This window comes from Puma concolor, chromosome A1, assembly GCF_028749965.1.
Source record: "Puma concolor isolate L17-30 chromosome A1, mPumCon1.1.hap2, whole genome shotgun sequence".
NCBI classification, from domain to species: domain Eukaryota; kingdom Metazoa; phylum Chordata; class Mammalia; order Carnivora; family Felidae; genus Puma; species Puma concolor.
The window spans coordinates 61,039,237-61,066,288 of NC_141667.1; the positions used below are offsets into that span (position 1 = coordinate 61,039,237).

Genomic DNA, 27,052 nt, shown 5'->3' on the forward strand with positions numbered 1-27,052 from the left:
GGCAAGTATGTAAAAGAAGAACTAGGTAGAGTGACCAGTTATCCTGGTTTGCCAGGGGCTGAGGGGTTTCCTGGGACAGAGGACTTCAGTGCTAAGACAAGTATGTCACCCAAGAATAAGGCCAGGCCTGGGATGCCTGGCAAGTGCATATCCAACCTCCACAGGCCCTGTCCACCTTCTGGAGGTAGCTCCCAGTGCTGCCATATGGGAACGCAGAATGCTCTCTCTGGATCTTCCAAGTAAGTGTCCAAGAGAAGCTGAAAATTCAAAACTTTATGGAATAGCTTCTGTCTTTTAAATGTTGACAAAAAGTCAAATGTTTTATTTTTTATTTTTTAGTTTTTTGTTTGAATATAGTTGACACACAAGTCAAATGTTAAAAACAACAACAACAACAACAACAATACCATGCCAACCAAAGCATTTCTGTGCACTGTGTGAGTCCTGCGCACTGCCAGTTTGAGCATCTCAGAGCAAAGTGTTGTAAGCAAAGCCTCCCACATCCCACCCTGTTCCTGCCCCGAGGCACATTCAGACCATTTTCATTACACAGAGTGACTTCAGTGATCAATCGTTTGGTTTTTAATTTGATGTTCTTAACCAGATTTGGATGCTGGGCACAGAACATAATCAATCAAAGTGGGAATGAATAGTGGTAATAGAGGCGCCCATTCAATTTTTTTTGAAAGATGAAATTAGTGCTCAATGGCTTGTTCTTCCCCAAATCTGGAAACCTACGTGGTGAGGGAGATAAAGCATGTGCACATCAAACATCAGCCTTCATTATTAGTGGAGGTCCATTTATTCTAGGTATCAGGGCAACCCCTTGGCTGAGATAGGAAAATAACAGTTATTTTGTTTGCGGGGGTCTTGGAGGCCAGGGGCCAGCATTTAGACTTGGTAGAGAATGGTATAGTCGATTTAACACTGTGGTCAGAACAGCTGCATTCTAGCACCCGCTCTACCACTGACAGCTGCTGAGTGACCATGGGGAAGCCACCTAATCTCCCTGGTCCATAGCTTTCCCCTTGTGCTGCAAGGACACTGGCTTGCCAGGACTCCCAAGGAGCACCCTCCCTATCATCTCTCCAATTCTAAGCTTTAACTTTGATTAGACTTTTGCTAGGATTTCTCCAGGCCTGCCGGGGCAAAAGAGTCAGCAGGGGTTTTCAAAAACAAATCCGTCCAGACAACTATGACGTCCTTTTTTTTTTTTCTAGATAGAATTAGTAGATATGGGGTTGTAGTAAGTTGATCTGATATCTGGGCATTACCAGGCCAGCTCTCTGGATGGCATTTTTATTGTGTCACTTGATCTTTCTTTAATTGAGTGTGGATTAGAACACAGGGAAGGGAGCTGGGTACAGGAAGAAAGCGTCAAAGGCAGGGGCTCTGTGGTTAGGGAGTCTTCTGGTCCAAGAGAGGGGAGGGTGGGGCAGGTGGGAGGCGGACCTGCACTCACGCCAAGCTGCAGTGTCACCTTTATTAATGATGACAGGGAGAAGGAGTCAGCAGGCAGCTAATGCGGACTGCAGAGGAGTAATTGGAAGGTGTTGTTACCATTCCAAAGGACAGGGAAGTAGAAGTGGGACAAATGGGAATTTAAGAGGAGGGAGGTGAGCAAAAGGAAAGAATGAAAAAAATGGAGTATGATGTCATTCGGAAAATCGCAAACCAATAAATCAATGAGGTATCATTCCCAGGGCAGAGAGGAAACAGCCTATGGAGCCAGTGGGTCGGGGATCTGGGGGCTGGCGGGAAGCACAACATCAGTGGGCAGTGTAGTGTCCTTACCAGAAGGTCAGTGGCAGATGAGCCCCAGAAATGGTCTTCCACCATTCTGCCACCATTCTGCCCCCTCCTCCTTGAGGCTTTTTTTTTTTTTTTTTTTTTTTTTGCACATACGACATCAGAAGGAATGCTCTATCCAAAAGGGCTTTACGGGAGCTCATTAATGTGAACCCTTGGAGTCAGCTTTTCAAACAGTTATCTCTGAGTTCAGCTTCATAGGATTTTTTTTCATCATTGGAATCAGCTTCATAAAAGCCCAAGCATGATGATTCTGCCAGTTTTTACTGTTAACAGATGAAATAGTACTCTCTTTATAGAAGTGAAGAGCAAGGACTTTGGGCAGCTGTCTTTCATTCTCAAGACCTTGTCAGCAGAGCTGTCCTGAAGGCAACCCAGTAGGCAGGTGCCTGTGTGGCGTCCCATTACCTGCAGATTGAGGCTCAAAGCTCTCAACCTGGCATTCAAGGCCCTTCCAGTCTGTTCCTCCTAGTCTCTCTCATGATCTCCCTCTGTGAACTTCTGCTATACCAAAACACTTTGCTCATTTCCACCTCTGCGTCTTTCCTCATCCTGTTCCACATACAAAAGTGGGACAGCAATTTCGCAGCATCTCCACTATCCCTCCCCCTCCCTTGCCTATAGCAGACATCACTAATCAATCAACACTCTTTCCTGCTGAGCTAGGACTTGGCCTTAGAATCATTCCCCACACAGCTCTTTTAGGCAGTTACTCCCGATCAAATTAATCAAATTATAAAATGAAATGTATTTTCTATAGATCTAAGATGTCCTTTCCCATTTTTAGCTTAATCCCTTTCAATCATGTAGTTCCTCAAGCCCCACATACTCTGTGAAATTTTCCCTAAACATCCCTACCCACAAAGGTCATTTCCACTTCTTAAAAGCCTAGAGAAAGCTTTACTTATAGCACTCATTTTGCACCTGTCATCTGGCTTCATAACATATATCTCTCTTCAGATCAGAGTTTCTCAACTTCAGCACTGGTGGCATTTTGAGCTGGATCATTCTTTGTTGTTGGGGCTGGCCTGTATATTGTAGGGTGTTTAGCAGCATTCCTAGCCTTTATGCAATAGATATCACTAGCAACCTCCCCTCTCCTCCAATTATGACAGATTGCCCTAGTTGAAAACCACTATATTGATAGACAGATAGATAAATGATAGCTAGCTAGCTACCTAGACAGGGATAATCTTCCCTAGTACTCTGAGATCTTCAGAGTGTCATAGGTACCTGATACAGCTCCTTACAGATAATAGGTGCTGAGTAAATATTTGTTAACCGATTGATTAATTGGGAATAAGGAGTGGAGGATTATCTGGGAAAGGAGAAAATCCTGCCCTAATGTGGATTAATAATTAAACCATCAGTGTGTCATTGCTTTGGTTGAGCCCTGTAAAGTTAAGCAGTCAAGGCAGGTGTTGCAAAGAGGCCACCTGCACACACACCCAACTGTTATTATCATACTCAGACCTGAGTACCGGATTCTGCTGGGACTAGCAGGCCACTTGCAGCAGGGACAACTCGACCTATCTGGGGGAGGTTGGGGAGGCACAGGGAGAGTCCTGGTTGGAAAGCTGGGCTTGAAGTTTAAAACGCAATGTGAGAGAGAGATCTTCTTTACTCTTCTTCACTCCTTGTGAAGTAAACACAAGGGGTAAACTAAGCAATCCTTTTATCCACAAAATAATCATCCCTTCTGAAAACCTTCTTGCCTCGCTGCCTGGTTGTCTGTGAACACATTTGTCTGCCTGCCCCTCCTCTCATCTAAACGTGGAGACTTTGTAAAGGGAAACAAAGGGCAGGGAGAGATTGTATAAATCATCATCCGCAATGCAGCTCTCCAGGTCCACAGGGAGGTTTAAATCATCCTCCACGAGTCAACCAAAAGCTAACTCCACACTTCCTCAGCTGATCAGCAAACTGTTCTGGTGAACCAGAGAGGGGGCTGAAGCTGAGCATTGCAAGAAGGTTTTCTGAGTGCTTCTGGTGTGCCAGGCTCTACACAGGACCCCTGCACCTGCCTTCTACTTACTCCTCACAACAGTGCTGTTGGTAGCACTGGTCCCTTTTTCAGGGATGAGAGAACTGAGGCCAGAGAGATCAAGTATCTTGTCCAAAGTTCCAGAGCATGTTGAAGAGAAACGGCGTTTGCTCCCAGACTTAGGATTCCCTGTCTAGTGCCTTCTAGGAAAACTGCTTCTATGGGAAACCAGATATATTTCCAAGTACATGGCACTGATGTTCCACTCTGAACCCTTCTTGGCCTTCAATGCCCTAAGCACCGCAGAAGATCGAGTGTTTATCCTCATTTGAGCCTAAAATCATGGGAGACTCATAAACCACAGGGCACAGTCATGAAGAGAGCTAGTTCAGTCTATGTGGCTTTGTGTCTACCCATATGCCAAGCTACCTCCATCCATCCATCCACCCATCCACCCATCCTTCCATCTCTATATAGGCATAGGAAATATCTAGAATATTTCTTAGTTTTTGAGAAGTTTATTGAATTGAATGGAATATTGAATGTTCTTAATATTCAAGGCTATTTAGGCAGGGAGCACAGTGAGGTAAAATGTTATGCCCTTTTCCTTTCTTCGTATACTTTAAGGATTTGCTTAATTTTCCTGTCACTAAGATTATATCATGTCTGCAAAATGGTATTGTCTTTCTCTTTTTTCTAAGAAAAACAAAAGCATCGTGGGGTCAGGCTGATCTAGCTAAGTCATGTCACCTCTCTGCTTCTCGGTTTTCTCATCTGTAAAGTACATGTGGTTTTATCAAGATCACCTGGATACTGGGAGGATTAATGCGTATATACCACTTGGCCCATGGCGAGTGCTCAATAACTGATGGTGGTTGTGACCATCACTATACTTTTTAGCCTAGTGTCTGACTCATAAATGTCCGACTACTATTAGCTTCTCCTTCTTCCAGTTCTTTTCTTCTCTTGCCACAACCATATACAAAGTCCTATAAAAAGTGCCGGATACAGGCTTAGCCCTTTAAATGGTAGTTATTGTCCTTTACCCCACAATGCCTCCTGCCTGAAACATAGTATCCTTTTGTGAATCTTTTTTCTATTGGAGGTTGATCTTGGTGTCATACATAACCTTGATCCACACGTTTGTAGAAGAAGGTGAGGGGCTGCTTAGGATACTTATCCAGAGCCCACATTCTGGTGATACTCAGGGCTTTGATTTTTCCCAGGGAGAAGTGAGCTGAGGACAATACTGTATTGTCCAGGACTCCAAACAGTCTTTTTGCACAGCCTTTCTTGAGGCATTCAGTGCAAAGATTTGGAGGCCCATCACTGGTATATGTGCTGAGAATAAATCCATGCTTCTGAAACTATTCTTCTTGCAATCACATTTGTGAACTTCACCCACACCTCCACAAATGTTATTAGAAACATTAAAAAAAAATCTTCTGTTCAATTAAAAACTGGGCGGGTGTTCCTTCCCAGCAAGCAGGTTTCTCAGGTCCCACAGATGGGAATGGCTTTAATCAGAGACTGGGAGCCACTGGAGCAGGCTCCCCTTCATTCAGCTCCAAATAAAAGGGAGATGAGCCCACTAAGCTTGAAGATAGATGGGATCCGCATAAAACTAGAGTCCACTCTCTTGCCTGAACAAAGAGGGACAGAGTACGCTATAAAATAATAATTTAGTGAGAAGCATTTGCCGAAAAGAGGTCACACTACCAGGAATAAGGAAGAGTCAACAGTGAAAACAACTTGCACTTTTCACAGACCCATGACCGTGGGAATAAGTCCAGTACAGTGTCTTGGAGATGGGCTTATGTGGTAAGACATGGGAGCCATCTCTTTAAAGAGGGGTTCTTGAAACACACAGCAGCAAGAGTGAGCTTTTTAAAACTCGAATCAATGGCCTCCTTCTGCACTTTGGAGGAAAATCCATATGCTTGCCTCTGACCCCCAAGGGCCCATAGGATCTGGCCTCTGCCTGTCTCTCTGACCTCATCTTATATAGTGTCTTCCCTCATTTCATACCTTCCAGCTATGCTGGCCTTCTTTGGGATCCTCCAGGACTCCAAGCACATCCACCTCAGGGCCTTTGCATCTGCTATTCAATTGCCCAGAAATGCTGTTCTGCCAGATTTTTGCATGACTGACTCTCATCATTCAGATCTCCATTCAAATGCCAGCTCTCTAAGAGGCTGCCTTTGTCTCCCCTGTTGAAAATAGTTTCCTTCTCACTCCATCCCCATTTCATTGCTGGGTAATATTTCATTAGTAGCAGATATCACTGCCTAAAATATTATTACTTGGTTATTCATTCATTCTACTGTGTTTCTCCATCCCTGGCCCTCTATCCAATGGGAATAAGAGCTCATTAAGAACAAATCTTGTTACTCTCATTTCTGATTGTATCCCCTGCAGCTAGAACCAAGCCTGAAACATAGTAGGTGCTCAAGAAATATTTGTTGAATTAAGGAATGTGTGAAAGAACGATCTCACTGTAGCTTGATCAAATATAACTTAAGATGGAGTACACTCAAAAGCAGAACAAAAATTCTTTAATTTCTGGCCTCTCCCAAGGCAAAGGTGGTCTACACATGACCCTAACTTTTCAGAGTTTGTGTGTGCAGGGTGGTCCCTATAACATTCTTTTAGAGATGAGGAATACTATAATAAATTCAGTCTCTCATCTAACACGTATTTACTGAACCCACACTAAGTGCAAGTTCAATTCTAGACTGGTGATACAGCAATGAATAAATGGACAAAAATCTCTCCCCAGGTGAGCTGACAGTGCTGACATGGGAGACACAGTGGATTTATGAAAAGATACAGGTTTTAGAGTCAGAAAGATTCAGATTTTAATCCCTGTCCCATCATATACTAAATGTCTATCTAGGCAAGCTGCTTGACCTCCATACATCTCACTTTCCTGATCTATAAAATGGGTATAAAGTTGACCTCATGAGTTTGTTGAAATGAATCAGTGACATGATGAATGTAGAGTCCTGAGCACAAGGAATGAATGAATGGAATTTGCTTGCCATCCACCTCCCCCTTGGGATCCCACTATATCCTTTGGATGGTTTAAAGTGACCCACATCACAGAGCCATAGGCACAGGTCCACCAAGATCAGAATGTGTTCGTCTCAAATAAAGAGCATGTTACCAGTTCAGTCTTCTTTTCCAACCTTGATTTAAAGCAGCCTTGTCTGCCCCTCCCTTCCTGCTCCTTGTGAGTGATGCTAGCTCTCTGAGGAGACACCTGCAGCTCTGGCCCTGACAATGCTGAGTAGTTGAGCCATCATTAATGCCCACAGCACCAGGCAGAGGTGCACACAGATAACTCTACACTAGTTGTCATCTTGTACAGATATAATGTGTCAGGGCATATCCAGAGTATATAGCATCCAAGTGCACTTTTCTGTTTTCCTGTGATGTTGTGCCTTTGACGTGGAGCTGGCCACATGAAACCCTGGGGTCTGTGCCCATCAAGAAGCTTCCCCTGAAAGAAGGTAACTTGGTTTACTCTATCACACAGCAGGATCTCTGGGTAACCAAAGAATGTCACTGCACACAGAGACAGGGGGATACGTTTTTGATGAAGACAGTTGTATTTCATGCTTTTGAACAATTTGGGTGCTATTGTGACTCTTCCTACCTTCTTGCAATTGTCCCCAAATAAAAGAAACCTCCCAACGTATCTGGTCCAAGAGGCACATGTTCAGTATACTTGACAGCTGGACTTTGGGCATGTTTTTAACCAAAGGCATGTTCGGAGTCAAAGGGCACTGAGCTGTTATTGGGAGCACTTGATGTGTCCACAGACAGTCATGGGTAAGTGATCTCATCATATCCTTCTTCCAGGTCAGGGATTTCAATTGGCTAATCTGCATAGTTTCCCTAGACCACAGTCAGCAACAATGAGAATAATAATAATAGCTGACAATTATCGAGGGCTTTCTATGTTCTAAGTGCCTTTTGATTTAATTCTCACCAGAACTGTATGAAGTAAGGAATATTTTTTATCCCCTTTTACAGATGAGGACACTGAGGCACAAGACCCTGCCCAAGGCCACACAACTAGTAAGAGATAGAGCTGAGATTTGAATTCAGATAGGCTGGCTCCTAGGCCCTCTGATGCTCTACATCCTGGCAGAACCAGGTGTAAACTCTTTGGAGCACAGCCTTATCCATCCCGCTCACTGCTGCACCTTCACACCTAGCACAGTGCCCAGACTTGATGGTTGCTAAGACAGAACAATACACTAGATTCCCCCCAAATCGCTACAAACTGTAACTCTGAGTAGCCTACAAAGCTCTAAGATGAAGGGGTTTTAGAGTCCCTGTTTCTCCTAACACAACAGCCTCCCACTTCCGGTCCTGGATCCACCACACGACAGTGCCAATTCCACCCAGGAATAAAATCTGTTATATAACCACATGGCAGATGTGGGAGTGAATGGAGAAGCAACCTGAGAATGACATTTGGCCACTCTTAGCCTCCAAAGGAAATAAATGTCCTGATAAATAGAACTTTTCATCTCCCTATGAGCCTCCTTGGTATGAAAACTTTCCTTCATCTCCTCTCCTTGGCGCTTTCTATATTTTATTTTATTTTGGCCCTGCACATTATTTGAAGTTACTATAGCAACGTGTCACCAGCTGGTATCGCGTAGTAATGTTGGCATTTAGGTAGCAAGCTCCCAAAGTTAGCTGCTTCTCTCCCTCTGTGAGCTCATCCCTCCCACAATCTCAGGTGAGTGGGGGACGCATCCACAGCAACCATGCCCCTCTCCCCCTGTTTTGTTTGTTTTTCAAGGCAGGGCAAACTGATAGTCTCTTCCAGGTCCACTCAGCACTGCAGGGGGCTTGACTGTTGTGTGTATGTGTGTGTAGGTGTGTTTGCGTTAGAGGTGGTTAAATAGATATGTTTGAGTTAACTGATGTTCACCCAGCTATCGGCCTTATCAATATGCTGATGATGATGATGATGACGACGACGATGATGATTTTTCTATGCAAAGGAGCCAAATGATTTGGGGAGGGCTACTCTCCTGATCCCAGTCATCTAGTATCCCAGCTAATTAATATTAATCACACGATACCGGGTTTCTCTTTTTCTTTCTTGCCATCACACAGTGAAGAGACCCTGGCTGTTTCCCTTTGGAGCTTCAGCTCTCTCCCAGGTGTGCAAGACTTCTCTCCACACTGATGGGCTGCATTAATTAAGAGGATTGATTGTGGCAGATCGCTGAAGAGGGTTCTATGTGGCAAATAAACCCTGCCACTCAAGGCGTTAAGTAGCCCCTCATCAGCCAAGTGCCTGCGATGATTGCACTTATTTTTACACGTTTGACCTAGTTTCAAACCGTGTCTCTCCATGCTGTGATTCATTAGCTACATTTTCAACCGCCCCGAACGGAGCCGAGGTGACTCTGCCTGATTTGTGCCAGCGTCTCGGATACAATTTCTCTCTGGGAGTTAAGATGCAGGTCCCCCTGCTATTCTGTTTTAAGAAGCAATTTCCCATCTAGGCACCTGGCATGCTGCTTGGCTATGGATGAGTGGCTGCCTCATGCCTTGGTAGTAAATATATGTCACCTATAGCATTTCTGCCAGGGATGGGAAGAGGGGGATTCTCCCTAGCTTGGACTGAAGGGCATCCCTCCACCCTGCTGTCGAGTACCCCATGCAGTACTCGGGCTTTTCCATGTTGCCAACAGGACTGGGAGATTTGGCTCCTACACTATAAAGTTTGAGCAATGTCAATGTTAGGAGTATCTGAGTTGCTAGTGAATCACACCCCCACCCCATTCCTCTCTCTTTCTAAACATTTAAAATATGGTGGATGTAGAAGTAAGGTCTCAAACTCGTAAAAAGGGAAGGGGACAGGAAGCTAAGAGGTGGATTGCCATGTTAAGGATATTACTGAAAAAGGGATAAACGTCAGAGAGGCATAATATTATCCCATCATTCTATCATTATGTGACAGAGTGTTTAGTTTCTTTCTTTCTTTCTTCCTTTTTTTTTTTGTTTTTTTTTTTTTTTGTTTTGCTTTGTTATTTGTTTTTTAATTTAAATGACAGAGGGGAACCTGTTCTGAATGCAAACCTGCTGCTGGCATCTCATGCCATTTCACTAATCAGTCGGTCACATTGGTGTGATTTCTGACAGATTTGGTACTAAAGTGGGCTAGACATCATAGTAGGAAAAAAGGGGTGCTTCTAGTCGGATGGAAAACACTGTCATTTTTCATTAACAGCCAAATGCAGGTAACTTGTCCAAACTTCAGTCACATTGCACTACAAATCGTACTGTAAGGCACTGAGCTGGGTTTTTCTATGTGGTAGTTAGAAGGAAGAAATGAACAAGCCGGTAAAAGTAATTTTGATTGATTGGTGGACTGTAACACACTGAGCAAGTCCTTATAAAAAAAATAGTGGATCCTTTCGTAAAATGGTTACTCTCTCTCTCGGTGGGGAGTAGAACCCCTTCCCCTTTTATTTTCTTTTAAAATGAAGCATGGAAGTTTCTCTAAACAAGGCTTAAGAAAATGCAGCCTTTTCAAGGTAATTCCAAGCAACTTGAGCTTTGAGGTTTGTTTTTTTGCTTTTCTCCCCCACTTCAAATTCAAATCAAGCCATTGGAAATAACAAGCATTCCGTATCTATGCATTTGGGGCAGCCTGCAGTTCTGACAATGGTAGATTTTCCACCACACACAACCACACACACACACACACACACACACACACACACACACACACACACACAAAAGCTCATGGTCCCAGGACTCATTTAAGCCAAAGCTTTAAAAGTAAACTATTGTCCAAGAGGCGATAGCATTTTCTCTTAGAGGATCATGGATCATAAAAAATAAAACCTGCCCAAATCTCTTACCTTGAAGCAGTAGAATTACCTGCAGAGATGTCCTCCCTTTCCTTGCAAAATGAGCCAGGCTTTGACAAGCAGCAGAATTACTCCAAAAGAAGGAATAATGAGTCCTTTATGTTGTAATTTTCACTGTTTATATGCAAGAAGTGTAGTGGGTCTGCTCACGTAGGAATAAATAAAAAGCCGAACAAACTGCTCGGCAGCTACCATGTGAAAAGAAAAGACCTCTAGTGGTCATAGGCTGAAATCTTTGAGGAGAGGAGAGATGAGATGGAGGGAGTAGAGGAAACACATGCGTGTGTGCGCGCACACACACGCTCATGCACATACACACACACACACCTCTCAAACTCTCTGATTTCTCCTTCCTGGCATCCAGCCTGGCCAGCGGGATACACAATTATAAATCTTCTTTCTTGGTTTAAGTGGGTCCTGCTTAAGTTAACAGAGATGGTAGTGTTCTGTCTCGTTTGAAAAGGACTGATAATTTCACAAACTCACCACCACCCTCTGGGGGCCTGAGCAGAAGAGGATTTGCCTTCCTGGATGGTCAAGACAGCTCACTCCAGTGTAGAGGCTCCGGGTCCCCATAAACATAGTGTCCTCACTGTTGCTCCCAAGAGTCCCAGCTTTGCACTCTCTGCCAGCTTTGCATGTTTTCTAAACATTTATGGTGTGTGAGTGTGGTGGTGGTCACTGGCGGGCAGGGCTGGCTTCATGGGTGTATGACCTTGCCTGGTGCCCAGAATGGGCACTGGGGCTGTCTTGAAATTCTGAATAATTTTTAATAAGTACTGTTCATTTTCATTTTGTTCTGAGCCCCACAAACTCTACAGTGGGTCTTGCTGATTGGGAAAGCATGTTATTCCTGACATCCTAATTGGAAAAAACCTAGAAGCAAATGAGATTCCTGTTCTCTGGGAGTTACTTTTAGGAATGTGATCTTGAGGACATTCAGTTATCCAAAAGACTTCCTGTGGAGGAACACAGAAGGAGTTTCTTGGGACATTGAGGCTGTTCCTCCACTACTATAAACTATAAAGCTGTAGTGTATAAGGATATGTATTGTGTGTGTGTGTGTGTGTGTGTGTGTGTGTGTGTGTGTGTGTGTGTCTTTCTAAACAAAGATAGCAGTTTGTGATACCAAGACCATTTTCTTGGTTCACACATAATACTTCCAGGCCCACTACTCTGGTATGCCATTTGTCTGACACCTTTTAGCAGTAAGGTTCCCTGGAAAGACCTACATCACATTGAGTAGGCCCTCTTCCATAAGCCTCCCCTTGACCAAACCTAGTGGGACTTCCTTTGACTAAGATGGCAGTCCCATTGGAATCTTGCAGGAGACAACCTTGAGTGGCTCCTCTATCCTGGTGGATTTGTGGTTGGTACTCCCTTTACAAGGTTTCCAGAGTAGATATTCCTAAATGCTGCTTGCACATACTAGCCTAAACAGAAAATACACCCTGATACAGAGTCATAAAATTTGGAAGGGTAAAGCAGAAAGGGGTATGGTGATGTACTCTGGTGCATGAAAGAATGTGGTTCTTGCTCCTCTGATCCCATGCAGACCCGCCTCTTCTCCAAGTCCTTGCATTGATTTCTCTCTTGTCTGAATCCCTCTGACGCTTGGTCTGCTTGGCAGATTAAAGGTCTTGTACTTTTTCTCTCATGGATGTTAACCTTCCTTTCCCAACTAGATCATGAACTCCTGAAGAGCAAGAACCACCTCTTCTCATTTCTTTTATCCTCCAAAGCCCTTAACAAGTGCTGGTTACTGGTAGCTACTGGCTTCTCACTGACTGAGTCATGATGGTTTAACAACTGACCCCTCTATAGAGAAAATAAGTGAATTCAAAGCATTATAGGAGTCATTTGATCTTTTTGATACATATGTGGGGGTTGAAATGGATGGATTATTGTCTTGCTTTACAGATGAAACAATTGGGGCTTAGATATTAAAATTATTTATCAGAAAATCAAACTGTCTTCGGGATCTTGATAGAGACTAGATCTCCTGACACCAACTCAGTGGTCTTTTCCCAAAGTACAAGCAGCTGTAGAAGTGATAGGTCAGGCCCTATCTTCTGTATCCGAGCTCCCACTACAGTCCCAGTCACATAATAGCTGTTCAATAAATGCTTTTGGGAAGAACGAGCCCATAAATGAACCATAAGGAGACATTTCTTCATAGGCAAGTTTCACTTGCTGATCCCCTTGGGGGACTTTTTATACTTGCCCGAGATGGTTTGGTGTTTTCCAGTCTGAAGTCAAGGAAATGAAAAAGATGAATCTCATGGTTCTCTCTTCACTATTTCATGACAGTTTTCTTTATTTCTTACAGAGTCACTTTGTGGCATGTATGACAGCCATCTTAAACCAGATGGGTGACCAGCACTATTCCTTCTATATTGAGACCTTCCAGACCAGCTCTGAACTTGTGGTGAGTCTACAGGATGCTGGGGTGGGGGGCAGTGGAGGGGAGACATGCCACACTGTTGGCTCTTAAGAGTTTAGAGTAAGAAGGGCGCCTGGGTGGCTCAGTCGGTTAAGTGGCCGACTTCGGCTCAGGTCATGATCTCGCGGTCCGTGAGTTCGAGCCCCGCATCAGGCTCTGTGCTGACAGCTCAGAGCCTGGAGCCTGTTTCAGATTCTGTGTCTCCCTCTCTCTGACCCTCCCCCATTCATGCTCTGTCTCTCTCTGTCTCAAAAATAAATAAACGTTTAAAAAAAATTTTTAAAAAAAGAGTTTAGAGTAAGATGTCCCAGTGGACCTTGTGCATGTGTGTGTCTAAGTTACGAACACATTCATGTGATTTCCTAGTTCTAATTTCCATTTAGGCTTGTATATACCACTTCTGAAAGATGTCTTCAGTGTCTGTCAGAGGTGAAACCTGAATGTCCAGTCTAAATATGCTGCAAAATAAATATGTTTATTGATGAATTATGGACATTTGGGGGCTTACAAGCATGAGTGTTAGTTACACAGTCTTGGATTTGCATCCAGGATTTGTCATGGAGAGCTATGTGACCATGGACAAATTAACCCCTCTTAAGCCTCAGTTTCCCCATCTGAAAAGTGCGGATGATGTTATTTATGTCATAGTGTGGGGAAGGATTAATGAGAGCACAGAAGTTCTCACATATTAAGTTACCAGTAAAAGGTAGCTATTTGTATATTATGATCACAAATGCATGGAGGAAGTTGGCCTCTGAACCCCCTTACTCTTCTAGCCTCTCAGGACTCGTTTGTTACAGAACTGTCTGCACAGGACTGTAGCCTATAGGCTCATAGCTCTGTAGCACATGACTTATCAACATAAAGGCCAGCCCAGGCTGTCCCAGGGTATAGCAGTCCCTTTGCCCTCAACATAATCACCTTTGTCATTGTCTCCTTACTGCTGCCAGTCAGGAATTCTGCTGCTGGGGCTCACTTTCAACTTTCCTTAGAGTAACCAAGGGTTCTAGAATTGAACCAATCTCAGAGAGTGGCCCATATAAAGGGAATTATTAGAAAGCCAATGTCCTACTCTTTCAGCCATTCAGCAGAGAGATAGTCTCCTCACTGGGTGCAGTATTGGGAAGAAACGGAACCTATTTCTGGATATACACAAAAGAAAACAAAAGGAGAGCCAAATATCCCAGGATTTCTTCCCAATTTCTCTATGCCATGTGACATGGAAATAGAGAGATCAGGATCCTAATGTTTGATCCTCAATGGAAAGAATGGTGGGAAGAGAGTAGGAAAGGGAATTCTTATTTGTTGAACATATATGCTTTCTTGTATAATCTTCACAACAGTATAACATAGGGGTTAGTAGTCACATTTTACAAGTCTACAATCTGCTTGCTCAAGGCCACATAGGAAGTATGTGGCAGAGTAGGATTTGAACTTCTGTCCTAACCCTGACAGCATGCTATTGCTTCTCACTCAGAAGCTAGGTTTTACATCTATGAGCCAGAGGCTTTGTTGCCATAAGAAGGGAATGAGCCTGTGATGATACCCACACTCCCCCAAGTGATATCAAGGATGAATAATTCTCAGCATTGTTATCATCGAGCACTTAATGAGCTCTTACAATGGTCCAGGCTCTATGCTGAGCATCCTTTAGACAGTGTGCACTTAATATTCATAGTAACTCTTTGAGTTAGATGTTATCCCCATTCTGCTGATGTGGAAACTGGGACTTAAAGTATTGAGGTAATTTTCCCTAGAAGCAAAGATTGCTGAAAAGGAACAGATGTCATTTCCAGAATTTTGCAATTTAGCTTAAAGCAGTGATTTTCAAATTATATTCCTCCCATCTTCACTATCTTCTACCATAAACACACACACACACACACACACACACACACACACACACACACACACCACAGCTCTTCTACTTTTATCTATTTTATTTTATTTTTTTTAAATTTTTTTAACGTTTATTTTTGAGAAGAGAGAGACAGAGCATGAATGGGGGAGGGTCAGAGAGAGGGAGACACAGAATCTGAAACAGGCTCCAGGCTCTGAGCTGTCAGCACAGAGCCTGACGCAGGGCTCGAACTCATGGACCGCGAAATCGTGACCTGAGCTGAAGTCGGCCACTTAACCGACTGAGCCACCCAGGCGCCCCTACTTTTATCTATTTTATATGTTAGGTTCCGGGTAATATTTTCTTTGGACCTGGAATTCTGCTGTTAGAATAACTTGGAAACCCCTGGCTTAAGGAAAGAACTCTGGGTGGGTTTCCTACTGATTTTAAATTTTACTGAAAGCATAGAGACAGTATGACTTTTCTTCCTCAAGCTTAGGAGTGTCCACATGACAGTGGTCCTGGTCTTTGCCATTTGGACTTGTCTTGAATTTGTATTCTCCAAAGATGGAGCAGAATCTTGGCCTGCTTCAATCAATATCTGATGGGGTGTGTTGAGATCCACTCTGAGCCTCTTCAAATGAGACGAAGAGAGTCCCTGGGCTGTTTCCTCTAATGTGCCCATGGATGTATCTGTGACATATGAATGAGCTGTGTTTATACTACTGATAATTAGATGATTGTGTTTATAATTGTTTGCTAAATGACCTGAGATGCCTTCACAAAGTATAGAGTATTTCCGTATTAAATACATATCTGGGAAGATGATTATAAAATTGCAACATCAATAAATGCATTTACTTCTTTCTTCCCAAAGACAGAATTGCTAGTGCTTTGTTTTGAGAGTGTTTTCACTTTCCATATTCACATTCCACTTGTATTTGTGAAACAGTCTCCTGGTAACTAACTTGAAGCTTCCACTTAAAAATCCACTGCTATTGGTTTCTTTGGACTTATTTGAAAGGCTGTGCCCTTTCCTTTTCTGCCCCTCCAAAAAATAATAAAGAAAAAATGTAAACAGCACTGGGCACTTCTAGTGAGTTCCTACAAAAGAAGATGACGGGTGTGTTTCGCTTTACAATTTCAGGACTTCTTGATGGAGACCTTCATCATGTTCAAGGACCTCATTGGGAAAAATGTGTATCCTGTAGATTGGATGGCCATGAGTATGGTTCAGAACAGGTGAGCTGTCACTCATTCCTAACAGCTACCTCACCCCAGGGATCATTTTAAAGAGCACTCGTAGAGACAAGGTGGGGATACCTTTTCCCTGGTGAAAATAAAAAGTGTAGCAGAGTCTTTCTTCTTTTAAACCCCAAGGAGTTCCACACCAATCTTGAACCTTCTTTTTTTTTTTAAATGTTTTAGTTCTCATGCCTTTTTTATATACTGAGCTGGCTAGCCCCCACCTTCTCCATTCTTCAAATACCAGTTAAAGTAACATGCTTTGTGAAGCCTTCCCTAAACTCTCGAGACAGTAGACCTTAAGGTCAGCCTTATTAAAATTATATTATTTTAACATTTATTCAAAATAATAAAATATATTTTGTGACACAGAGTAAAATAAATTTAGGAAGCATTGGATTAAATAGCTTTGAAAAGATTTCTGTGCTGCAGGACTTCCTAGAGCCTTCAGTATGCTCATGGAATTCTCTGGAGGATTTAGGATACAGAATTTCACAAATTTATTTGTTAGTGGAATCGTTTGGTGTTCATATATGTATGCTTCTCTGTGTGTATATAATTTCTATTAACATCTCATAGGATACCAGTATAACCCAAGTATAATTCAGATCCCACATAACCCAGCACAACATTAAAGAAAAGTAATTATCTCTCAAATAGCATCATCTCATCCAAATGAAATTCAAATGCTAAGACTCAACAATACTTTCTGCTATTCCCTTTCTCCATTTCTGTGGTTCTCAGTATCTCTCACATCCTGTGCTTTATTCAGGTTTCTCTTAGAATCTTATTCTCAGTCCTTATCCACAAACCCCTTTAAAATTGGATTCTCTTGGCCCCTTCCCCTTTTTCCCCCTCACTTACTTCCCTTTGGCTTTGTATATTTATTTTAAATCCACCCAATGAAAGGCCTTCACTCTACACTGTTGTCTGTCTCTACCTATTGCCCTTGTTCCATATCGCAAAACCAAGAATTGACTGGCAAATGGGAATATCCCTAGAGGGTAAAAGAAAAAGAGAAGTTGAAGAGGCAGATGCAGAATTCTCCTTAATGGGGGACAAGGAGGAAAGACTCTAAACATTTACTTATTAATAATTTTGTCATTGGATACAGTCTGAGAATTTCTATCTCGTGTATGCCTCATAGCTGACTCCAGTCCCGGGTGACCCTCATCCCTTACCTTTCTGTCCTCTGAAAAGATGTTCTTCTACTAATTGGATGCCTAAGTGTCTAGCCATGTGACTTGATAGACACACTTACCCATAGTGCTCTTGGGGCCAGCTTTAGGGGCTGGTGAAGGGAAGAAGAGGTTTCTCAAGGCAGAAAAAAGTATGTCTGTGCATCAGAGCTTATGTTGGGAGGAGGAAAATCACCCCAGCAATAAAATGTCAGAATTCTCATTCTGAGCTAACCTTGCCCTGATTCTCCCTGTTCACATCGCACAGATGGGAGTCAGGCTTTGCAATGATTAAAGTGTTGGTGGGAATTAGACCCAGGCCACATCACGGATCAGAGGCAGGTCCATTTCTACCTCTATGTCAGGGCCAGCTTTCTGGGTCTGCAACTTGTGCAGTTGCTTACCACCCTACACTATAAAAGTCCCCATACTTGGTGTAATGCCCTCTCTTTATCATCTTGAAATTCTTAGTAATTTTTTGACAAGGAGATTCACATTTTCATTGTGTACTGAGCTCAACAAATTATGTAGCTGATAGTACCTTATGTCAATGTTCAGTCATCTCATGTTATGGTAGTAGCCAGCTCTTAAGCTGATGTGAATCCTCTTACTGTCTGCCAGCTGGTCAATAATGTCTTCAGGCTTTGCCAAAATACATGAAGCACCCACATGAGTCATCTTCAACTCACCCTTTACTTTAGATACATTCAACTATTCACTGTTATCTACCATTTTATTCTTCTGTGACTTCTCATAAACTATTGCTTTCCTCCCTTCTAGGCCAAACTCAGCATGAAAGTATCCTTCAAATTCTTGACACTATAATCTCTCCTTTGTGGATGCTTCTAGAACTCTTGTCATGGTAGGAGAATGTGTTCTTTTCTTTGTGTTTCTATACATGCCCATATTATGGCACTTATTCTACTGTACTATAATTATCTCTTCACATGACTGTTTCTGTCACTAAAGAATGGACTTCTCGAAGGCAAGCACTATATCTAATTTATCTCTGTGTTTCCAGCTCCTACCGCAGAGCCTGACATTCATAAATACATATAATGAACTCTGTGTATCCAGTGAGTACTTACTGATTAGAATTTTTAAAGAAATCTAGTTTAAATTTGCCTAAGTAAAAGGAGAGTCAAGTTTATTCGTTCAGACAACTGAAAAATCTCAGAGTTATGACTTCAGGCATAGATGTATCTAGGTGCTCAAACAGTGTTGTAGGAAATCTGTATCTCTATCTTTGCTCTTTTCTCTGTTGGCTTCATTCTCAAGTAGATACTCTCTTTGTGGTGGAGGAAATGGGCTCTAGAAATTCCAGATATATGTCTTGAATTAGCAACCCCACTAAAAAGAAAAGGCCTCTTCTTCAATAGGTATAACAAGAGTCCCCAGGCTAATATTCAGAGTTCTGGCTTAGGCTACATGCCCATTTATAAACTTCTGTGGACAGGAAAATGAAATTTGCTGTTTCATCAAGCTTGGATCATGTGACTCACCTTGCAACTGGGAGGCTATGGTTAGTTCTACCCAAACCACAAAGCCTGGGAGCAAAAGGGGAGGTAGGGGGAATAGTTACCCAAAGGAAACATCTAGGTGTTATTACCAGCAGGAGAAATGGATGATAGATAGGCAAATAAATGCACAGACATCTGCCACTTATACAGGGTCAGGATGATGGAAGCCCAGAGAGGCTGCAGCCCTGACCAGGCCAGCAATTCCTTCTGCGTCATCTACAGTCATCTTAGAGGAAGCATGTGGAAGAGTCTGGAGGAATGTCCCCTCCTGCAGTGCCAGCGAGCTATGGACTTTCGTCTTTTTGGGGGACAGGCCCCAAGAGATGATACCATAATCCTTGGTTTCTTTAAACTTAGAAAATTACAATATGATTTTCTAAAGGATCTAAGGAAGTGGAATTGTCTCCTAAGTAGAAATATTTGTATCTCTTAAGGATCAGCTAAGTACTTAAGTCTCTACATTAAAAAAAAAAAAAAAAAAAAAAGAATCAGAAATATAGCTGGGTTTCAGACGTCTTAGTTCTGCCACTTCTATTTCTTGGGAAGTCATTTAATCTCTTGGACTCTCAATTTCCTGATCTGTAAAATGGGGATTAATTATAATCTCCATTTCATGGTATTTTTTGTGAGGATAGAATGAGTGACTCCTCAGCACAGTGGTGGGACCTCAGAAAACTCACTGAATAGAAGCATCTCCAGGTGTAGACAACAAATTTAGCCTTGGACTAGAGAAGGATGTGCCTAACGTCAACCAGAAAAATGACTCTTTTCTCCTTGAAGTCATGTCGATGAGTCAGTAGATGTCCTTCATCTTCAGTCCACAGTGGGGCACTTGAAATTTTCTCACCTCTTTTACATTTGCTGTGATGTTATGATAGCTAACATGTATTGAGCACCTAGATCCACCCCTGCTGTGAATACCTTATTTAATCTTATAATCTGTATGAGTTTATTTAATCTTACCAACAAATTTATGATGTAAACTACTACATATTACATATGAGGATAGATGAGTAACTCATACAGTGTTGCACTGCTAATAAGCCATGCGATCAGAGTCCGTGTTCTTTATCTTTACTGCTTTATCCTGTAAAATAGTGAGGCTCATTTTATGAAGTGCATTGTACAGATGTGCTCACTGCATACGTAGTGGCTCAGATAACTGAAAGAGACCCAAAGAGGTAACTTGTCCAAGGTCATGCAACTAGTTAGTGAAAGATTTCAATGTAAATTGGACAAACAGAACATTAGCCTTGCTTAGCCCTGACTAGGATTTTTCAGAACATCATTTCTACTTCCTATGCTGGTTAGTATGTACTTTACAATTTCCTTCCTTCCTTCCTTCCTTCCTTCCTTCCTTCCTTCCTTCCTTCCTTCCTTCCTTCCTTCTTTCCTTCCTTATTACTTATATATTACAAAACTTACCTGTTTTTATAATTTCTCTGTTATCACTTACGATTTATGTGTGTATGTATTAGTCATATGTAATTTATTTATCTGCTTGTTGGAGAGAATGGAGTTTTCCAGAGTTGAATGTCTCCTCAGCTGTGTGTACTGTTTGTGTATGCAGACAAAGCGACATGTCTACTGCAAGAAATGCCTTCTGTTAGAACATTTTTTTCTTTTTGGTAAGATGCAGCTTTCAGAAAGATTTGATTTACATGATACGGTAAATTTTTAAATGATGAAGTTCTTCATAATATTGTAAACTAACAAAATTATACCTAGGAACCTCTTTTCTCCCCTTCCATCTGCACCTCAAGCTGGAAATCCAACATTTTGAGGGGGGTTGGGGGTTTGTACACATCCCTATAGCATCTTAAATGGAATCAACCAACACATATTTATTGAGTGTCCTGGTTAGGCAGGGCTCTAGGGAGTGGGCCTGTGCCGTGGTCCCAGAAGGCAGGGGGCTTACGGTCTAGTTGGTGAGACAGTAAATGTGCCCATGGAAATATGACCAATTGCTGCAGTCACTGCAGTGAGTTCAGAGCACAAAGAATACCCAGACAAGTTAGGATTTACGACTGCCAGGGTCCATATCCTGCCTCTACCATTTAATAGTTAGATGGCCTTGGGCAAAGTTATGTAATTACTATGACTCAGTTTTTCCTCCTGTAAAATGGGGCTAATAAAAGTACCTATCACAGTTGTGAGGGCCAAAATGAAATGAAATAATATACACACAGTGGTTAGAACAGTGTTTGGCACATGGCAAGCATTTCATAAGTGTTAGCTATTTTTTTTTTTCCTTGTCACATTCCTATGGTTTGGGAATATCCAAAATATTTCACAGAAAAGGCAAATCTGGACCAGATCTTGTCTACCTTTATCAGTGACATATTTCAAGGTCTAACATTGTCTCAAGCACATAAGAGGCACACAATGGGGTCACAGAAGTCAAGTGTAGGATGTTGAGTAGGGCAGTGCCCAGCAGTCATATGGTGGCTCCAACGGGATGCTGACAAATCACTGACTGCCACTTCCCCTTCCTACTACCTACATTAATTTGTAGTGCCTACTCCTTTTTATGGACCTCGCCTCCTCCAGTGCACATTGCCCAGAAGGAGGCCTCTCCATGGGTTCTTTAGCCAGCACAGCACAGCTAATCCTGGTGTTCAGCAGGCTGCAGGAGTCTAGATCCCAAGAGCCTACTGCATCGCTCGCTAGAATCCCAGATTACATGAGCGGTGTCAGGGGCACCGCGGGGTGAGCCGTTCCTTGACGCTGAGCTGGAAGCTGTCGATTCACTCTAACCTCTTGGGTGCATGGAGCTTTTGTGTGTTGTGAGGGAAGCAGCTTAAAGGCTCTGGGAGAATGGATTTCTCACTGCCTCAAGGGGAGGAGTGAGAGCTCCCTTCTCCAGCTCTTTTATTTTCCATTGTCAGGTTTTAACCAGTAGAATCAACTGCATCCTATGGACTGCAGGGGGAAGGGGAAATGGGTTTCAGAGAGGCCCTCTCTCTCCCTTGGGTGTTTTCACCAGAAAGGGCATACCCTTTTATTTCCACAGCACAACCTCTGGGTGTGGGTTGGTTGTCACATCAGAATGTTTTCAGCCTTGGATACTCCTGCCACAGAGCTACCAGGTGACCAGGCTGTTAACAATAATGACAACAACAGTGACCGACATTTATTGAGGACTTCTATGTGCTGAGGCATTAGGCCACCAGCTTTATACACTACATCTTATTTCACCTTTACATGGCTTATTTCACATAAGGGGCAGTTGAGATTCCCAGAGGTCAAGCAACTAGCTCCAGGCCACAGCATGGAAGAGGACCAGAGTGGGACTCTGACCTGGGATCAACTTGCTCCAGCACATGCTGGAGTCTATGTAATAAAAGTAATACCAATAGCACCTACTTCTTAGTGATATTGTGAAAATTGGTTGAGAAAATTCATATAGAACACTTAGTAATATCTTGTTAAATTTTAACTATCATCATTATGACCCTACTGTGCCTTCAAGGATCTTTCTGCCAGTTTCTTCCTTCTTACAGCAGCTGACTTCTCTCTCTTACAGCTTCTGCTTCCTGTCAGAGTCATCTGTTCAAGCTTCTACTCAGGACGTAGGTCACTGCACTCTCCCTGGTTGTCATGCTATCGGACTGCCTAAAAGGATTTGATTTAACTACACTTCAGGCCTGGGTGCCCCCACGGGGTACCCATAAGGTCACCCATGGGCTGCTGGCCACCCAGGGAAGACTGTCTGAGTCAAGCGTTGGCCTTGTGCCCAGGCAGCTGTGGGCAGAGCAGCAGGATGATAGGGACAAAGTGTATAGGAACTTTGGGCAGAATGGCAGGCACGAGTTCGAGCATGCCCAGCGCCAAAAGACTGTGCAGGCTGGCCTTCAAGGGAGCCAGTATATCCTTCTGGTTAATTGCAAAGTCTTTAGAGAGAGACAACCCTGAGATTGGGTCTGCACTCTGCTGCTTATGTGCTGTGTGAATGTGGGGAGATCATTTTATGTTTCCAATATTCAGTTTCTTCTTCTGTTAAATGGGTGTAACATTGGCTCGTACCTCAGTTTGTAGAATTACGTGAAAGAGTGTCTGTTAGAGTACTTAGCACAGGGTACATGAATACCTGTACTTCTGTAGTTGCTATTATTAATAAGGTGAACCCATAGCTCCCGTTGAACAGAATTAAGAGGTTTTCTTATGGACAGAATAGCATAGTGGTTAAATACCTAGGATGTGAAGGCATCGTACTTCTGTTTAAATCCTGGTTTCACATGTATTGTCTGGGTTACTAGGAAAGTTATCTAAACTTGTATCTCTAAAATGGAAACAACATCTAACTGAGAGAATTAATGTGAGAACTAAAAAAGAAAAACAGAAACACAGAAAGAATCCATGCTAAGTACTTAGCAGAGAGCCCTGCCCATTACTGGTAACTGTGGCTCTGATTATTATTGATTTTATAGATCCTGCTAAGCATTGCAAATGAGTTGCAGGAAGTGTTAGGTTGAGATTTGATCATGAACTTTGTTTTCAACAATTCAAGTTCATTGTTGAGAGTAACAGAGATCGTTGAGTATGTTTTAATTCCAATCTACTTCACCATATTAGTGCTTAGGATTTAAGTATAGTTATTTTTAAAGAGAAACCAAAAGACATAACTTTTCCAAACCCGTACATGAGAAACCAAAGTTAAGTGATATTATGATTCCCAGTGGGTAGCTGTGGAAGAATCCAGAGAGAGGGAAGAACCTTGACTTACTGCCCCCAGCCCTTATCTGCTATCAGTATCCACCATTAACACAAGAGTGTTGATCAATTCCTGGTCATTCAACTGGCCTTTGAGAACCAGAGACTGATTTAGGCTGATAATCAGAATAATAACTATTACTGACTACTACTAATAGCTTTGTTGCTTCTGAGAATTTGTAAAACCCCTCATTTTGGGATCACATTACAGATTCCAAGAAGTTTATAACATGACAGCCACTCAATGCATTTCCCTCTGGGGAATCAGATACTAATCTTAAAGGAGAAAATATAGATATTTTTCAAAGGCATATTAACAAATGACAGAAGAGCAAAACCAAAGAAATCTCACTTTCTGACATCCTGATATGGGGAGGATTTTGTGAAACTTTCATTGTTTTGTCTTTGTGTGATCCTGCCTACCTCAGAACTGGTTACTGGTTGCAACTTGTCCTGTCTGCCCATTTTGCTGTCAGTCCCTGACCTCAGAAGAAGAACGAAGCCATGCAAAGGGTCTGAAGTGGCCACGGCTGCTCTCTTACTGTCGTTACCATGGTGTCAGGCACCATGCTCCACCCTTGCCATGTTTTTGCCATTGAAGCCTGCAGCAACCCTGTGAAAGCGGTTACATTGTTGGTATTTCACAAGCATGGAAGCTGAGATGTCAAAGTGATATTAACAGATGTCCCAAATCCACACAGCTGGCAAGTGGGAAAGCCAGAAACCACATCCAGCTGTGCGTGTCTGTGTGTGTGTGTGGGGGGGGGGGGTATACAAATCTTGGGATCCTGATACCAGGCTGCACTGTCTTCTTTGTTCAACAAACATTTAAGTGCTTGATGAACACCTGGCTCAGGTTCTTTACAAGGAATGCCCAATGTAGCACATGCTATAATTGCCCTGCCCACACTCTTGGCCCATCCAGAGTATACCTGCAGCTTTGGTGGACAGTCACCACACATGCTGAGAGCTTCCTACTTCTTTCATTCTCTGGACTTTCTCTGGCTGCAAGAGAGAGATCAGTCCATCTGCAAGGCAAGCCAGAAGTGCTAGGGACTTAATGTCCTCAGGAGTAATTTTCACCTTGTGAGGGGCTGGCATTAGTAAATAAATAGCCCAGGTTCCTCATCCCTGGGAGGGGATACCTCTGATGTGCAGGTATGCTTTATACAGTCTCTCAGAGCTTCCTAAGCAAAAATCATTACCCAAAGCAATAACCTTCTAATTAATACTTCCTTTACTGGCATCCTATTGTGTCTCAGGTAAGCCAAATAGGCATTTTCCCTGGACCAGACATTCAATGGATAAGTAGTTATTGATTATTCACTGTTAATCAAAAATTTTAGACAGTGGTACAGGTAAGGTCTGTCCACTCTCCTTGAAGACTTTACAAAAACACATGCACAATGGAGACTAGATCACAGTTTGGCATGTGGCAGTTTGGAGGCTATTGCAGAAATCTAGGAGAGAAATGATGGTGGTTTGGTTGAGGTCACTGGCAATGGGGTGATGAAAAGAAGTCAAATTATGAGTGTATTTTGAAAGTAACACTGAGAGGTTTTGCTGACAGGCCAGGTATAGGATATGAGAGAAAGAGAAAAAATCAAAGATGCTTCCAGGTTTTTTTTCCCCCACTGAGCAATTGGAAGAATGGAGTTACTCTTAACTTAGATGGGAAGACTACAGGTAATAGGAGTTGAAATTTTGACATTATGTTTGAGATGCCTATTAGTCATCCATGTGAGGGTATGGAGTAAGGAGCTGGGTTGCAAGCTGGAGCTCAAGGGAGAGACCAGGGAGGAAGATGTAAGTTTGGGAGCCAAAGGCAAGTAGGTTGGAGAGTAGATGAGATCACAGAGGGAGTCTCTGATTTCAAGGAAAGTACAGTCTAGTGGAGCAGACAGGCATTATTGAGTCACACAAATAAGCCATCCTAGACCATGATGAATTCTGAGAAAAGAAATTGCAATGACTATCCTTTGGGGGACACAAAGATGCAGCAGACCCTGCCCTAAAGAGATTTAAAAGAAGAGAGGTAGTCTATACAAAGGAGGAATGCAGCTTTGTATCAGAAAACAAGAAAAAGCACAGAATAGCAGTGAGAAATTAGTCCAGAAAGGATGGGGTCCAGTCATGAAGGCCATTGACTGTCAAAAGAAAGAGTTTGGGCTTATCTTGTAGACAGTGGCCAGTCACTGAAATGGGTGATTAACATGACTGGAGGGTCCATTGGGCAAAATATTCTTGATATTGACGAGGCAAGAGATGGGAGGCTGAAAGACCAGTCAGTGGGGCTTGGTAGGAGGAAGGGAAGGAAGAGATGGATGGGAAGACATTTAAGGAGAAACACAATTTGACAACAGGTACCAAAATGTTAAGTGGGCATAACATTTGCTAAGTATTACCACTTCAAGAAGAAGACTGGAAAAGAGGTATATATAAGAGGTGCAAGGCATACATAAAGAGCGATCACTGAAACACTGTAAGAGCTGAGCATCTAGGATCATCACTAAATGACTGATTACATAAACCGTGACACATCCATACAATGGCATGCTCTTCAGTGATTAAAAGGCATGATGTATATCTGCATTCATTGGCACGAAAGGAACACACTATTTATTGCTGAGTAAAAAAGACAAGCTGTGAAACAGCATTTGCCGTTTAGCCCTATTTATCAAAATGATATCTTTCAAATACCACTCATGTGTATACATCTAGGGAGACCTTTGAACATAACGTTCATCAGAATCTCAAGGATGGTTTTCTCTAGGTGATAAAATTTGGTGGTTTTTTTTTGTTTGCTTGTTTGTTGTGGAGGAGGCAATTTCTGCCTTTCTGGATAGCATAAATTTTCTGGCATAAGCTTGTAATAGTTTAAACAAAAGATAATGCACATTTTCTAGGGAAGTCAAATGGTTAGTTCTTAAGTTCTTGCAGAGCAAACATGGCCCCAGGTCTACTGTATGAGCAGGTGGGTCAGCTGACCTCTTCTTTGGGTCTCTGAGCCCCTCCCTGAGGGAACTTTGGTCTGGAAGATGGGGAGGGATGCTTGACCTAGCATGCTGAGATGGCCTAGTGACCTTCTCCCCTCTTCCAGGGTCTTCCTGAGAGCGATCAACAAGTTTGCAGAAACCATGAATCAGAAGTTCCTGGAACACACAAACTTTGAGTTCCAGGTGAGTGTGAGGCACCATGGTGTGCTTGGGGTGCCCTGGCAAGGCGGCTCTAGTATCTTGGGCTGATTGCTACATCAAACACATCTTGAAGCACACATAAGGTATGCCAGTGCCTCTGGGGGTTTCCACAGACGGGTGTGGGCAAGGAGGGAACCAGGCCCTTGATTGAAGCTGAGGGTTTAGAACCAGGCCCTTGATTAAATAGTCATTAACTGAGCAGCATATGCAAATGT

The 27,052-nt window shown here is 42.7% G+C and overlaps 2 protein-coding genes across 5 annotated transcripts in view; one reads left to right on the forward strand and one right to left on the reverse strand.

The window, feature by feature from the left end:
- Window positions 1–10,984, reverse strand: part of INSYN2B (inhibitory synaptic factor family member 2B) — a 120,977-nt gene extending 109,993 nt beyond the window's left edge. For 3 of the 4 annotated variants that reach the window (XM_025924914.2, XM_086712906.1, XM_086712961.1), the window contains exon 1: window positions 10,693–10,982. The gene's annotated coding sequence lies outside the window, so the exon portion shown is untranslated. Of the gene's footprint in view, window positions 1–10,692 lie in introns of all 4 variants that reach the window. The other variant, XM_086713092.1, reaches the window with a different exon arrangement.
- Window positions 1–27,052, forward strand: part of DOCK2 (dedicator of cytokinesis 2) — a 418,455-nt gene that overhangs the window by 309,426 nt on the left and 81,977 nt on the right. Inside the window, exons 28-30 of the mRNA XM_086712812.1 lie at window positions 13,031–13,129; window positions 16,132–16,226; window positions 26,741–26,819. Coding sequence (XP_086568938.1) covers window positions 13,031–13,129; window positions 16,132–16,226; window positions 26,741–26,819 — 273 coding nt within the window. The remainder of the gene's footprint in view (window positions 1–13,030; window positions 13,130–16,131; window positions 16,227–26,740; window positions 26,820–27,052) is intronic.